General features: G+C 38.6%; 1 protein-coding gene across 2 annotated transcripts in view; it reads left to right on the top strand.

Annotated features, from left to right (window-relative positions):
• The window catches only part of LOC112562217, a 32,702-nt gene extending 21,326 nt beyond the window's left edge, over window positions 1-11,376 (top strand). The window contains exons 2-14 of one of the 2 annotated variants that reach the window (XM_025235313.1): window positions 552-713; window positions 1,063-1,174; window positions 1,535-1,732; window positions 2,337-2,424; window positions 4,643-4,876; window positions 5,064-5,218; window positions 5,820-5,979; window positions 6,768-6,868; window positions 7,305-7,548; window positions 8,301-8,402; window positions 8,706-8,988; window positions 9,406-9,594; window positions 9,986-11,376. In XM_025235313.1, coding sequence (XP_025091098.1) covers window positions 574-713; window positions 1,063-1,174; window positions 1,535-1,732; window positions 2,337-2,424; window positions 4,643-4,876; window positions 5,064-5,218; window positions 5,820-5,979; window positions 6,768-6,868; window positions 7,305-7,548; window positions 8,301-8,402; window positions 8,706-8,988; window positions 9,406-9,594; window positions 9,986-10,289 — 2,310 coding nt within the window. In that variant the 5' untranslated portion in view covers window positions 552-573 and the 3' untranslated portion in view covers window positions 10,290-11,376. The remainder of the gene's footprint in view (window positions 1-551; window positions 714-1,062; window positions 1,175-1,534; window positions 1,733-2,336; window positions 2,425-4,642; window positions 4,877-5,063; window positions 5,219-5,819; window positions 5,980-6,767; window positions 6,869-7,304; window positions 7,549-8,300; window positions 8,403-8,705; window positions 8,989-9,405; window positions 9,595-9,985) is intronic. The other variant, XM_025235314.1, reaches the window with a different exon arrangement.
• Window positions 11,377-12,794: the final 1,418 nt, after the last annotated feature.

Below are 12,794 nucleotides of genomic sequence, written 5' to 3'. Positions count from 1 at the left end.
AAGTAAAGGCTGTTCACTCTGCTCTCCTGACCTGAAGAGCAAAAAGTGCGCGCACCCTGCTGGCCTGTCTTGAAGGTGCAATTGAGAACAATAAACGGTGGAAAGTTCAATCGAGAATGTGATTCTAGAACTGTCAGAATGTTTAAGCCAATCTATGATAAAGTAATCGTGAGAAGATATAAAAACCATATTGTCTCGTGACAAAGGTCGTTATCGTCGATAACATTGTGTCAGCGAGCTATGTCCACAGATAAACTTTCTGTTTATTTACTTGTACTTCACTGCACTGGCCTAAATAAGTGTTTACAGAGAACAATCTTTTGAGTACATTGGACAAACTGAGGCTGGGGGGAGGGTAACTAATCCTGTTTATTTGACTGCCCCTGTCACACCAAACATGGACACGTAGACGTGAAGTCACGACGTTGATAACAGGGGCCAAGCGTTGTACAGACGAGCACCGGTGGGCGGATGTAAGGCGTGGTTGAAAAAAAAATTAAAATTACTTGTTGAAAACTAATAAACGAATTTTACCTTTGTATCTATTTTAGAGTTCTCTCGAGAACCCGGAAGATGGCGCTCTTTATTCTGCTGGCCACGGTGCTGGCGGTTACTGTAATAACGCCGGCAACAGCGGAAGTGGATTCCACGCGTGTCCCTGAGACCAAAGGAAGTGACGTTGTTGACGCTGTCGTTGACCTTATTCGGTCAAAGTAAGGACACACACACACGAGCGCGCATAAAAATACACACACACACACACACATAATCATCAAGTTATCTTTGAACAAAGAAGAAAAGATTTTGTAATGGCTGTTGATTTTTGTATATTGGACATATTATAAAGTATTTAAAAGATTTTATTTAGGTCCCAATGTTTTTATGGCTACGATTACAATATCTATGTTTACGTATACATCGACATCTATACAACACTAGGCAATAAAATTAGGAAAAAATCGAGTGTTACTGTAAAGCCTTGACTAGAAAATATCTCATTCTGATATCGTTGGTTCACCTTCATTCCTTAATAGCAGATACTTTTGGTTTGTCACGTGACAGTTGCATCTTCTCCGAGGACCGCCTTTTCTTGCGACGTCTGGCTTCAGTTGAGTCGGGAGACGGTTTGGATCCCAAGACATACAGAGCTGGCTATGATGGCGGAATCTGGCAGGTGTGTATCCTGAAAACTAGATATTCCTGGAAGTTTCTGACAGGTAGATACCTATTGAGGTGAGTGAGATGTGTCGGCAAATGCACGTTCTAAGAACTGTCAGGAAGCTAGACGCATCAGTGGATTGTATCTATTGTGTGTGTGTGCAGAATGATAGCAAAACAAAAATGTCATTTAGAGATGATTGTGCTGATTGATAATTTGCACGTGAGCATGTGTGTCTATGTTTGAGTAGGCACGTGACTGTAAGTGTTTAACTTCCCAAGTACACATTTACTGTCTTTTTCTGGAATGAGATTTAATATATTTCTCTTCCATTTCTCTCATTCTCTCACATTATGATTAATGTCTGTTGTCTAGGTTGACAGGCAAATGTTCAATACCACAATCAGGTGCACTGGAATTCAAAGCTACTGCAACATCATCAGTCAGCCGCCATTCAACATCACGTGGACACGGGTGGCGTACTCAGACCTGCGTAAACCTCTGTACTCGGGGTTAGCCGCGGCTCTGTACTTATCTCAAACTCACAACTCCATCTTTCCCGCCGACGTTGAAGTAAGAATGTAATTCTTTTCATTCAGAAATTGCGGTAGATGTTTAACTAAATGATTAGAGGACGAGACATAAGCCAGTATTTTAGTTGCAAGGCTTTGTGTTGGATGGTTTATGTACTTCCGGTTTAATTGTAGAAGTCTGTACTTCTAACAGCAGAAAGGGAAGGGTTTGCAAGCTAAGAACTGTTGACAACTTGTCAACGATTTGCAGTCTCTTTGTGACTTTTTTGTTTTTCGCATTGTGCGACCTGTCGTCAACACCCTGCGTACACTCTTTCACCTGCGACTGATAAACAGCTTATGTCAAGCACTTATACTTTGATGTTGTAAAACACCAGTGAAACGCACATGCAAATACACCTGTGTATATAAATGAAGTATATTGAGTGCATAAATGCTCTTGCCTGCATTGGCTTTCTTATAATCAAACTTAAATAATGAGTGTTCATTATAAGTGATAAAAGTTTTATAGATATATGTAATAAAGTAAGCCTTTATCCTGTGAAGTTCATCCCTGCAGTCTACACACTGCAATTTCAAAAATAAATCTTTTGCTTAACTCCTTGATATGGTGGAATAAACGTTTTTGCAATGAACATCCACAGAGCCAAGCCGCTATCTGGTCGACATATTATCGCCCCGGACAACCTCAGTCCATCTTCATAGAGAGGTCTGCAAATGCCACGCAATACGGTAAGTAATGCGATGTATTGTCCACTCAATAGAATTATGAAACAAAACAAACCTGTCTTTGTTAAAAAAAGAGCAAAAATAGAATTTCTATAATTTTTTACAAACCCCTCAATGTATATATCACAAAAGCCAGTCTATTAAAATTTATCGGTATTTGTTTTACTTTTTTTTTTTTTGGGACACAAAATTTTTACCACTTATGTGATGCGGATTGCTAAATTCTAAATTCCTCATTTTAAGGAGACCATGGTAAAAATGATGTCAGGGTTTTCATTATTATGAACATGTCTGTAACATCAAGAAGAGATCAGCACAACATGATACACAACACAACTGCGATCTAAACATACGCGGAGGCCCACATGTTATTATTCATCCTCCTTCCCCGACAACCGGCAAAAGTCATCCACCCCCCTCCCAATGCACTCACGCAGGACCCACCCACTCATTCCCCTCACACATACACCCAGGAGCGCACAAACACCCCACTACCCACCTCCACCAAACTGGCATGCACCCGACATGCACCTACCCCACCCAACTCGAGCACCCACTGCCTACCCCACAACAAACACCCACCTCAGGTGTTACTCTTTTCGAAGCAAAAAATACAATCGACATTGTGTGAACAAAGTATTTAAAGTCAGCGCTGAAGAAAGCTGCATTTTTTATATATATAATAAAATAAAATTAAAAAACCACAATGGAAAGCGAAACTTATGACAGAGCATGAAAATATCCCAAGGCAAAAGGAGAAGGATGTTAAACATGTAAAAGAAACAGCTGGTAATAAAAATTTTAGATTTTTTGGGGGCGGTATGTTTGTCAATGACAGGAAATAAATATTTGAGTAGTCGAATTCTCTTGAGACACAAATATTATTTAATAGATTTCAACTATAATAAAACGTAAGCTACAGTTTTTGCAAGTACTGTGGTCAACAATTTGTGTTTGAATAAAATGATATATAGATATAGAGAGATTGTGTGGTGTGTGTGTGAGAGAGAGAGATCATGCGCGCTGATATTTGTATGTGGGTTTGAGAGAGAGAGAAACCAGAAGAGAGAGAGAGAAGAAAAGAGAGGAAAAAAATGAAGAAAGATGGTGAGAGAGTGAGAAGACTTTATCTTCCCCCTGCACCGTGCTGGCCGATGTAACTTTATAAAAACAATAATACCAATACAAGAAAAAAGCTAATTTCTTCATACATGTAAAATGATAAATTAAAAAAAAATTTAAAGGTCTATACCACAATGTTGGGTTTTTTTCCCGAGACAAAATTAACCGAGACGTTATAGTCAAGGTAACAAATATAAATTACTGCTTTACTGTCAACCGTTCATGAACATAGAGGAAGATTATAACTGATGCATTAAAGGTGCGTTGAGCCCCTCTAGCAGACCCATGAGCCAATATTGCGGTAGGGATAGAATTTTCTTATGGTGTTGGAAATGGTAAATGGGCTTATTTTCTCTTTTAGCAGTTATTTCAGATCTTTCAAGCCTCACTAAACAATGAAGGGATCCATTTGTGTTACTATGAACAAATATTTGCATAGCCATTACTTAGCCAAGAGCCTCAAAAGTGGGCCACCTACTTTTACTGTAAAGTTAAACATTCATCAAATCTTTTAATAAGGTGTCAGTACTAGAGGCTAGGTGGCGCAACGGTTAGCGCTGTTAGTGAAGGTTGGCTGCCTTGAGTTCATTTCTCGTCTCGGGCATGCCATTCTTTCTGGGTACCCTCTGGGCTGGATACCCTCCGACAAGGACGGTCCCAAACCCGGCTGAAAAAGGAGGAGGGTTGGGCGTGGGGCCAGCACCCCCACCCCTTAAAACAAATCCTTGCTACCGAAACATCGACAACAGTTAAGACTGTAGTCGATGGCCTATGCCCCAGGAGGGGCGAAGGGCCTAAAAGAAAAACAACTAGAGGCTGAATACCTGAACAAACGATTTCACGAATTAATTTTGCTGTAGCTTTCTCGCCCTCAACTCCCTATTGCAGTAGAAAAAAAATAAAGTCGTTTTTAAAATGAAAAGATCGTTCTATGGAGCTGGTCTGCAGCGAATGGATTTTTGTTAAGGGCTCTGTTTATTCTTTTCATTTTAGTTCCAGCTTTTTTCAGAAGAATGTTATGTCTGCTTAAACTATAGGATGAGTACAATATTCCGAAGGTCAATGACTAACAGAAAGTCATTTTTTTCTAACTTTACAGACTGTAGCAACCCTATGGATGTGGGCTTTATCCTGGACAGCTCGATTAGTGTGAATGATAAGGACTTCGGACTCAGTCTCAACTGGACAGCGAACTTCGCGGAGTCCATGAATGTACCTTACAGCACAAAGTTATCTTTGACTACCTTCGACTCTTCCACCACCATCAGGTTCTTGTTCGACGATTTCAGCACTAAGGCTCAGGTGGTCTCTGCCATCAAAAACATCATCATAAGTGAGTGAAGAACTTGTTTTGGTCAAAAATAGACACACTGGCTTGCCTGAATATTTTATTATACTGTATGTTATTATTACTTTTTGTTCTTGTTATCGCAGTTAGTACATTCTAACAACAGCAACTGAAGTGTTTGCAAATTATCTGCCCTTATAACACTTGACTCCTCATGCCTGTTCTTTCTAAGCTTCTGGAGGGACAGACACAGCCCTGGCGCTGAACACAGTTCGCACATCAGTCTTCCCGATGGCGAGAAATGACTCCAAACATGTGGCAATACTGGTCACAGACGGGTGGTCCGACAGCTTCAGGACGACAGTTGCTGCCGCAGCAAGTCTTAAAGTAAGTATACTAACCTGCAAAAATCTAGCTTAAGTACAAATATGCAACTTTAACGGATTATTTTCTTTTAATATAATTTTACATCCAAGAAAACTGATAAAAGTAAAAACTACTAAAAATTCTTCAAGAATTCAAACAGTTATTCTAATATATACCCATAATTTGAGTGAACATTTTCAACTGTTCTTTGCTTATAAATACAAACATCACCACGCCTAGAAGAAGGTTAAACACACATGAAACAAGGCTACACACATTGAAAGAGCTGGTATAGGGGCATCCGTGAACTTGCCTAGTATTATTTGTTAAACATTTTTCTGTGCATGTCGGTGCTTGTAAACATAGACAAGGAGGTTATTTATTCAGATTACTTTTGATTTCTTGTACTGAACTTACTTTAACCACACTAGCAAAATTGTTGCAGTCCAGTAGGTGAAGCAGGTTGAGACTAGAACATGGTCCCTACCGATGGCGTTGTGGACCTTTTCGATACATACCCTGTTATAGGTAAACTAACTTCAAGTTCCTTCCTCATATTGAAGAAAACTAGGGTCTCATTGTAGAAGCATTCCCCCAAATCATAAAGACTTATTGTTTACAGAAGTCGGGGGTGGTCGTGTTTGCTCTTGGCATCGGAAACTACAAGCTTTCGGAGTTGAAGGCCATCGCCTCGCAGCCGGTCTGTAGTCACGTGTTCACCCTCACTGACTTCTCTATCATCAACAGCATTATTTATGAAATCAAGCGCAGCACCTGTCAGGGTAAGTGTTATTCCTCTGCTTTATTATCTTCCGAAAGGTTGACTGTAATCCTTGTTCGTCCTCATACTTTAGATAAAGCATCATCGGGTACCTGGAGCCATTTTAAAATGTTTATCGACATCGGATGTCGACTTTACTATAGTTAAAACTTTCAGCTTTTTCACTTTAAAATTGAAACTCTTCTTGTTCAGTCTCTAGTAGCGTCTTCTTCTTCTTATCTTCTTATTCCTTTTCACTCCACAGCTCTAGTGTTTGTATCCAGAAGCATCTGTGTCGGTACAAACACTAGCGCTGTTGTCAGCCTGAACAATTCCTTATATTCCTAGCAACAGAGCATGATGAACACATATGGATTCCATAGAAAGTATATGGTATCCATCTCCTTCAGCAGGGGACCAGTTTCTTTTTGGCATTTTATACTGATAGGGTTTAGTAAAACGTTTCTAAATTCATACATTGGAGCACAAAAGATGATTCCATCTCTGCGGTTTCTTCTACTTGTCTAAGTTAGTGTCAATATCATCTAGTTTATGAAAATTATTATTTGCCGAAGAAAATTTTTTGCAGTTTTAACCAGATTAAACGGTAGTTAAAATCACCTTTTTTCTATTAGTGCTTTTAGTTGTCAAATTCTCTTACATCAGTTAGAAACCTTCGGAAAGATCTGGAATTGTTGAAAATTGTTGATGGTTTAATTCTCAAGATGAAGACAAACTGACGAAGCATATATTTAAAGATTATAATATTAAACATTTATTTGAAATTAATATACAAACTCCATGTTGAAGCCCCAAAAGTTCTCACAGCTCCAACAAACGTGTCGCAAAGCACCACAGAGCCGTATACCATTTCCGTCAACACTGGCATCATTGGACCTAACAAAACAATAGTAAGCCTCCTTTTTATTTCTTTGTTATATTTCAATTGTTAAGAGTGATATAAAACGTTTTTAAGACCTAGAGAAATGTTTTCAGGCTGAGAAAAAAAATCTCTAGTTGTATTCTGCTGTAAAAGCGCCATAAGCTAAATACAAATTCATTGTACTTTAAAACCAAACATGTTGGTTCAAACCTTGTTGGACCTGTGGCTACAATGCTCGACAGTATTTCTGTTATATGTGGACCTAAATAAAAATGGACAGCAGAAGGACTGGGTTTCACTTTTAAAAATGTTGGGTCTTGGACACAGTGAATCATTTTACGGTCCACTGCGCAAAGGCTACTTGGTCATTTCATATTAGACATTTAAATTTCGGTGTTTCAAGTATGGAGCTGGTGATGACTGACCCTCTGATGAATGCTAGCTTCTTGTTTTGCCTCCAACAGGGTTTTGACGTGCGGTGCGGGACGCTGGACATCTACGTCTCCTTCACCAACCCGCGCCCCAGCTCCGCCCTCTTCTCTGAACACTACACCGCAGAGGACGGCCGGCCGGCCTACCTGACGTCATCAGTGCTGGAGGATGGCCGGCAGGTGTACATCACAGTGGTCGGCAAGGAGCTGCCCACGTCCATTGCGGAGCTGCAGAAGTGCTCCAACTTCAGCTACACGGTTTCCGTTGTGGACAAGCGTGAGTTCCTGCGGCTGGTGGTCCTGCTCGTGTGCTTGGTGTCCGTGCTGTCTAACTCGTTATTTCAGAGGCTGAGGGTATCTATGCTATTCTTTTTTTATGTCAAGATATTGAATGAGGAGCAGAGGTAGTAAGAATAAAAAAATCAAAGAGGACTAGAAAAAAGAATGTGAAGACTACAAATAGGAACATGAATAATATGACAAAATAAGACAACTCCAAACAATAAATTAAAAAAACAAAACAAAAACTGAGCAAAGCAGTAGACGAAAATAAAAAGAAGAGCACAAAATAAAACTCAACTAAGCACAAAAAAACCAAAAACAAAAAGAACACAAACACAAACTAACAATTATATAAAAAAAACTCCTAATTAAAACAAACGAAAAACAAAAAACAAAAAGAACAAAAAGACAAAAATAAGATTAAACAAAACAGAACAAAAAGAACAATAAAAGATAAAAAACAAAAGTTTCGTTGCAAATACTTTTGTACTTGATTTTAGGTGAACAAAAATTATAGAGGTTTCCATGTCAGTTATGGGTCAATTCATGTGTGGTCACGAGACACCAATGCAGGTTTTTCCTGCTCACCGTTGGACATTTGAGTTAAGAAAGAATGTCAACCCCTCAAAAAAAGACCAAGGACGGATGGCAGAGATACAGAGAGACTGTGTGTTTGTTTAATTGCCTCTGACAGCACGATCAGTGACGTGTCATGTGACTGATCACGTTCTACTTTCGCCTTTTCAGCCTGGGAGATCACGTGCTGCAAGAGCGGCGTGTGTCGCAAGTGCAGGGACAGCGACCTGCTTCAACAGAAGGACGTCTACAGCAAATTCTGCAGCAGCAGCAGTAAGCTTTTCTCTCCTCGCTTCCATCAATGGGTTTGCTGAAATTTAAATATACTTATATGCACATATTTTTTCCTTATTTTGGTTGATATCTTTTCGTCTCTGCAAAAAAACAAAAAAAAAAAAAACAAAACAAAACAAAAAAACTTAAATACAATTTTAATCGTTTTATTGTAGGATTTACCGCAGTTTTTGCTCCACATGGTTTATTTGCTGTTTAATAGGTTTGTTACTTCAGAAACAACATTATATCAAGTACCATCATATATGATCTTGTTTTTACTTTATTTTTATGTTGACTCAGATAATTTCGGGTACGACAACCCTTGCACGTTGCAAGCCTTGAGCCAAGGCCGCGATGTCTTCCCCTACCCGTATGACTCCTCCAAGTTCATCAGGTGTGACGCCATAGGCAACCCATACGTCACCCTGTGCCCTTCAGGGCTAATCTTCGATTCCGAGGCTCTGAGCTGCGGCAACAAGGGCTCAGACCACCAGGGGGCTACACTGTCCCCCTATAACCCCTGTACGCCTGCAAATCTGAGGACGGGGCTGTTCTACTACTCCGACCCAACCAGTAAAACGAGGTCAGAGGTTATTTTTTTAATCACCAATTTTCTCCCAGAATTTTCTTACTGGACAATGACTTTGTTACGGTCTGCCTACAAGCCATTCTGACTGCAGTAAAGCCCGTTGTATAATCTCGGCTTTGTTTTTAAACACCTGCATTTGTATGAATGTGCATGTTTGTCATCTTATTCTTTTTTATCCCTCCTTCTCTTACCCCTCTGTTATTTGTTGATTTCCTTATTTTTAAGTAGGTAGGTTGTCGGGCAAAACAAAGAAACAAAGAAGCAAAGAAACAACAAACAAGCAAAAAAACAAAAACAAAAACAACTCAAACAAACAAACCGCGCACGCGCACACACACGTATGCACAGACTGACAGACACACCAACAAACACTTTCTCTACTTTTTCATATCGACGTTTCTAATAAAACAGATTCATACAATGCGATGAGTGGGGCAACGCCTGGCAGATGCCCTGTCCCAGCACCCAAGAATGGAACCAGAACATTCTCACCTGTGACTACCCCAAGACAGCAGCTCCCGTCGCTTCCTATAACCCCTGCACGCCTGCAAATCTGAAGACGGGGCTGTTCTACTACGCCGACCCAACCAGTAAAAAGAGGTCAGAAGTTTTTTTTTTATCACCAATTTTCCTCCCAGAATTTTATTACTGATGAATGACTTTGCTACGGTCTGCCCTCAAGCTATTCTGACTGCAGTAATGAACGTATTATAATCTGAGCTTTAAACACCTGCATTTGCATGAATGTTCATGTTTGTCATCTTATTCTTTTTCATCCCTCCTCATCTTACCCCTCTCTTACTTGTTGATCTCCTTAGTTTTACGTAGGCAGGTTGTCGGGCAAAACAAACAAACAAACAAACAAACAAACAAACAAACAAACAAACAAACAAGCAAAGCGCGCTCGCACATTGTATACACGTATGCACAGGCTGACAGACATACGCAAACACTTTCTCTACTTTTCATATCGAATTTTCTAATAAAACAGATTCATACAATGCGACGAGTGGGGCAACGCCTTTCAGATGCCCTGCCCCAGCACCCAAGAATGGAACCAGAACATTCTCACCTGTGACTACCCCAAGACAACAACTCCCGTCGCCTCCAACCCGTGCGCAACAGCCGTCCTCTCAGGCAAGTACTTCTATCCTCACCCGTGCAACCATCGCAAGTACATCCAGTGCGATGCCTTCGGCAAAGCCTTTGAGATGAATTGTCCCTCCAACTTGTTCTATGATCCTAACATCCTGGCGTGCGACTTCGAGGACCGACAACCCGGAACCAGCTGCTGATCGCGCTCCGATAGCCTCCCTTGCTCCCTTGGCAATCGTGATTTTGTTCATAGAGCTCCAGTAGTGACAAGTAGCAGGAAAGACATCCCATACAGTTCTCTTGTCCTTGGTAGTGAATAGGAGTTATTAGCTTTACCATAAACACTACTTTTATTTTTTTCATAATTTTTCTTTTAGCTTGTAGATTTTGCTTAGTAGAAAATCGTTTAATAAAATGTCATGTTTGACAAGAATTTGTTTTCTCACAAATGTCCCCGCATGCTGTAGAAAACCATCCCATGAGTCATATAGTTGTAAGTACTTTTTTTCGAAAACATTTTAAAAGTAATGTGCATTGTTTAAAAAATCACAAATTTAATCATTCGATCGCAAGCACTTAACATACGTATATACGTTACATTATATACACGTAATATTACAGATATACATACATACATAAAATGTCAAAGATATCGACTGGTAAAAGTATGTAATATACTTGATACAGTTATCAGAAATGTAATCTATAATTTTTTTTTATATAGAATATATGCGGAGGATCATGGCTAAAGACGAGTTTTACTACTTCTCTGCCTCTCTCCATCGTAAAATGTATTGTCAGAAATCAAAGCATATCGTATATAAAACAAAAACCCAAACTCTATCTTTTCTAACCTAAATAGTCTATGTTCACTAGATGTGATGGCAAATAGTTTTTGTATTACAAACATTACATATACTACATATCAGTGGGATGTGAGGTGATGGAGCCTCAATAATAAAGTTCATTGAAGTTCAGTTGAACATGGGTAGTCGATGAAGCACACTTACTCATCCAAAGAGTGAGAACTGACAAGGACTACGCTATGTTGTTGCTGTTATGTTATTATGTTACTGAGAACTGAATAGTTAAAATATAAATACACACACACACTGTACTTTAAGGGGGAAAATATAATGGAAAAAATGCTAGCATAGACTGCTTTTGCGAGATTAGTTCAGTATTTAGTCATGAATTGTTGATAATGTATTTTCTAGCTTATAATAAAGTCCATGTCATACTTAATCCTACTGATGTTTTTGTGGTTATTAAAACTTATTAACATTTTCATTTGCACGGTTTTTTTTTTAGTTGAGTGATGGGAGCTTAAATTTCACATTTACAGCAACAGAGAGAAAAGAACACAAAATTGATTTCATATACGCATGCACGAGCTGACCATCGTTTGATTTTTTTGTCAATTATTGTTTACATCTCTTCCTTTACTTTATATTTTTTCATTTGTCTGTAAACCTATTTTACCAACCTTTTATACTTTAAAAACCAAATAAAATGAAAATTCTTCAGGCATTCTGCTATACTTCATTAACCAGCAGCTAAAGGAATGTTAGTCCTGAAGGTGGCAGAAGCAGCCTCTGTATGGTGATGGAACATCTTTTCGATAAAAGGACATTGTTAAAATACAAAGTGCACATCAACCCTGATGGTAGAACTTCTGCCAATGTCTTTTGAGTTCTTTTCGCTCATTGGAGACTGGACAATCTATTCGAGTATGCAAGCTTACATTCGCACTGCCAACGCTTCAAGCGAGACCATGGTAGTTTCTAAAGATTGATACATTTCATGTTAAAGTTCACATTTTGTCTAATCATTTTCTAAGCAGAAAATATTTTTCAAACATTTACTCATGCCATTTCTTGTAGCCACCAATGTCCTATACTTTCCTGTGCTTTCCTATAGGTGAGATTGATGATGACGACGGCGATGACTGTAATGTTTGTAGGAATTTATTCTTGACATGTCTCCTAACCTACAGGTACATAATATTTCTGAATCACTGCATCAAAAGCTTTGTAGACTGCTGACAGTTCACGTGATCATAGTGTGGAAACTAAACCTTTAGTCGTGGTATTTATAGAAATAATGATGGAAAATATCCATTTTGCTCTAATTATTTAAAAAAAAGTCTTTTAAACAGCTTTGTTTTCTTTGTTTCGTTTAACTTAGATAATAAGAAAGATTTAAAAAAAAATGCAATCACTCGACATAAGTAAATTAAAAAAAAAAGGAAATGAAACAGAAATTGATCAACAGCGTAAATAACTAATAAAATCCAATTCTTCCAAATGCCTGTGATGTACTTTCTGAATGGACTTTTGAAAAATGTGTGTGTGTGTGGTTTCTTTTAAAAAAGACCGGTTAAAAAACGCAATATATCCACGAACATATACTTATCGGAAATATTATAGACTAATTCTTTACTGAAGTAATGAGGGCTTAAAATGTTGTTCTTTAGCTATCTCATTACAATGTTAATAATATAAGAAATAAATATAATAATATCAGAAAAATGTTTTTATCTGTTTGTGAGTATACATATACAAGCACAAAATATACATCGACAGACATAGCAGTATATATTGATGGGTATTTTCGCTAAGAAATGAAATTAACCGTATGATTTATGTTGCGATGGAAACCACCAGATTCGAGGGTAGGGATAAACTATTAGATAATTTGACAGA

This window comes from Pomacea canaliculata, linkage group LG4 (assembly GCF_003073045.1).
Source record: "Pomacea canaliculata isolate SZHN2017 linkage group LG4, ASM307304v1, whole genome shotgun sequence".
Lineage (NCBI taxonomy): Eukaryota > Metazoa > Mollusca > Gastropoda > Architaenioglossa > Ampullariidae > Pomacea > Pomacea canaliculata.
This window is presented reverse-complemented; position numbering and strand designations above follow the sequence as displayed.